General features: G+C 39.3%; 1 protein-coding gene across 1 annotated transcript in view; it reads right to left on the bottom strand.

The window, feature by feature from the left end:
• The window catches only part of phf2 (PHD finger protein 2), a 33,719-nt gene that overhangs the window by 6,176 nt on the left and 25,004 nt on the right, over positions 1–2,539 (bottom strand). The window contains exons 13-15 of the mRNA XM_035661682.1: positions 2,136–2,251; positions 1,740–1,918; positions 279–346 (exon numbers count right to left, since the gene is read on the bottom strand). Coding sequence (XP_035517575.1) covers positions 279–346; positions 1,740–1,918; positions 2,136–2,251 — 363 coding nt within the window. The remainder of the gene's footprint in view (positions 1–278; positions 347–1,739; positions 1,919–2,135; positions 2,252–2,539) is intronic.

Raw genomic sequence — 2,539 nt, 5'->3', positions numbered from 1 at the left:
GAAAAACTGCCTGTTAAAAGGCAGAAACCTAGGACAGACCCTTCGGCTCTAGGTGGGTGGTCGTCTGTCTCGACCAGTTGGGGGAGAGAGAGAGACAGAGAGACAGAGAGACAGATGTACAGCAACAACAGCAGCAGTCACTGAACAGTCTCTTCATGTACATGAAGTAATATAGTACCAGAAGTATAATCAGATTACAGTTGCTCCAATATTGGCAACTTAACATTATTATTGATTATCGTGAAGGTAAGTCAAAGGCGACGTCATTTGATACGTACCTTGGTCACCAAGGGTTGGAACTTTGGTTTCTTGGCGGGCTGAATGGGTTCTCTGATATCTGACAAAACTGAAACATATGAATTAATTCAATTCATCGAGTTAAAACACAAGTTGTTCAAAATCATTTTTCATAAAATAGTAACTAGTAGGGCTGGGTGTCCATATGTGTTATCAGTGCTAACACAACACCTGGTCTTCGGTAGCCTAGTCATAACAAAACCAACAATATGGTGAATTTAAACATATTCTAACCTAGCCTGGTAATTTGACTGAAGTGCCATTTCATTCTATTCTGTGATGGGTTTACTTTACTTTGTTTTGTGCTAAACCAACCATTCTCTTCTGGCTGTGGTAGCTAATGCTGGGAGCAATTTTTCATCATGACCAAAGAATGAATGTTGGGTTAGGGGTAGGGTTGTTATTTCTGTAAGCCAAAAATTCGCATGGCTTCATCAATCTTATCCATGCTTGTTGCCATTTTGTGGGCATATTCCTTTTTTTCTATGGTTGTAGCTAGGAATGTGGGAAGAGGACATCGCATTTCTTATCCTGCCAACAAAGCTTTGATTGGTCAATTGTTTTTCCAACCAGGGACATTGATCGTCAATGAGCACAACAGCAGACCCACTGAAATGTCCAGTGTGTAACATTGAGGAGGATCTATTGTCAGTAATGGAATATATTATTCATAGGTATGTTTTCATTAGTGTATAATCATCTGAAAATAAGAATCGTTTTTGTTACCTTAGAATGAGCTGTTTTTATCTACAGAGAGAGCGGGAGGCCGCTATGTTGAACCGCCATGATTCTACTTTTGCCCAGAACAGGCAAACCAAACACTGACTGTAGATAGGGCGTTAGGTTTTTTTGTTTCATGATCAGTGTAGGTTCTCCTAAGGTTGCCAAAAGTATCGATACTTCAATTCGGTAGGTTTTATACGATATTATCAATAGTATCAAAGGTACAGAAGCAGAAAAGATGAAAGAAAAAAACAGAGCTCCAATCAGAATTTCAACCCAAGGTTGCACAGATGACATAATGGGGAAGAAAATCAACTGTGACTTTGTTTTCTTTTTACCGTGGCATCGAAAGGGAAATTGTTTTCTATGCTAGTATACTGGTCCTTTAAATCACTGAACAAATGGGCGATGTGAGGATTCATGGGTCTAGAACAAGTCTACTTTTAACCTTTTTTTATGTACCCAAATATTCCTCATGCATCAGTACTAAAAAAAAGCTTTACCTAAATAAAATACACATTAACTTAAATAAGGTCCCTGATTTAGCGAATAACAATAATCAAACCAAGCATTTAACAGCAATTTTCAACACTTTCCGATACTTAATGCTAAGGACACATTTAAGTTGACACTCAATAAGTGTTGAGGTTTGATACCCAGCCCTAGTTGATTGTTTAAATAAACTGAAACACTACACGAAATAAGTCCCAAACACTCACAGGACTGATCTCTCTTGACGGTGTTCTTTTTCCGCCTGATGGGGAATTCGTCAATCTTCAGCTCGCCCTCATCTGAGACGTACTCATACTCGTCTCTCACTGGCTTGGTTTTGTCCTCTTTTAGGTTTTGTAATGATCCAAAAACACTTGAGTTGGTCTGAGGTTTCAGCGTCTTGGAGCTGAAAAAGGAAACCACAGGACAATAAGGGGGTGATGTGAGGCTCAGTCAGGCACTCGCAGTGAGAAGTCCTTGAATTAGCTCTAATGGATATGGTGCTGATAGCCACATAGCTCTACAATCATCGTAATACACCACATGAGAAGGTTAACATGCTCTCCTCTCCAAAGAGTTTTCATGAAACGTTTATATGGCAATCACAGCCATTCCATACGTACCCAAGCATCTTCTTGTGAGACATAGTAAAGCTGAATTTGTCTTTATTGCCTGACAGCGGTGTTCTGTCAAATTTGCACTCTTCCTCCATTTTCAGCAGGGAATCTGGTTTACTGTTCTGTAAAGATAAAAAGGAGATAAGCAAATGAAATCACTACACTCACTGACCTGGATGATATTGGCTGATATTATCACAGATATGTTCGTATCTATTTAGAGCCACAGTAGGTTATTTTTATAAAAACAACTTTTTGTCATATTTGCTAAAACTTTCACTATATCCTGATAGTAGAACATGAGACAGATAATCTGTGAAACAATCAGGTTCCTCTGGCTCCTCCTAGTGCTCCTAATGGCATTTGCAAGAATCCACCGGGCCTGAACGAAAACAACCAATCAGAGCCCA

This window comes from Morone saxatilis, unplaced genomic scaffold (genome assembly GCF_004916995.1).
Source record: "Morone saxatilis isolate NCDOM2014 unplaced genomic scaffold, NCSU_SB_2.0 Contig18, whole genome shotgun sequence".
Taxonomy (NCBI): domain Eukaryota; kingdom Metazoa; phylum Chordata; class Actinopteri; family Moronidae; genus Morone; species Morone saxatilis.
The sequence above is the reverse complement of the archived record's forward strand: the minus strand, read 5'-3'. Positions and strand labels throughout refer to the sequence as shown.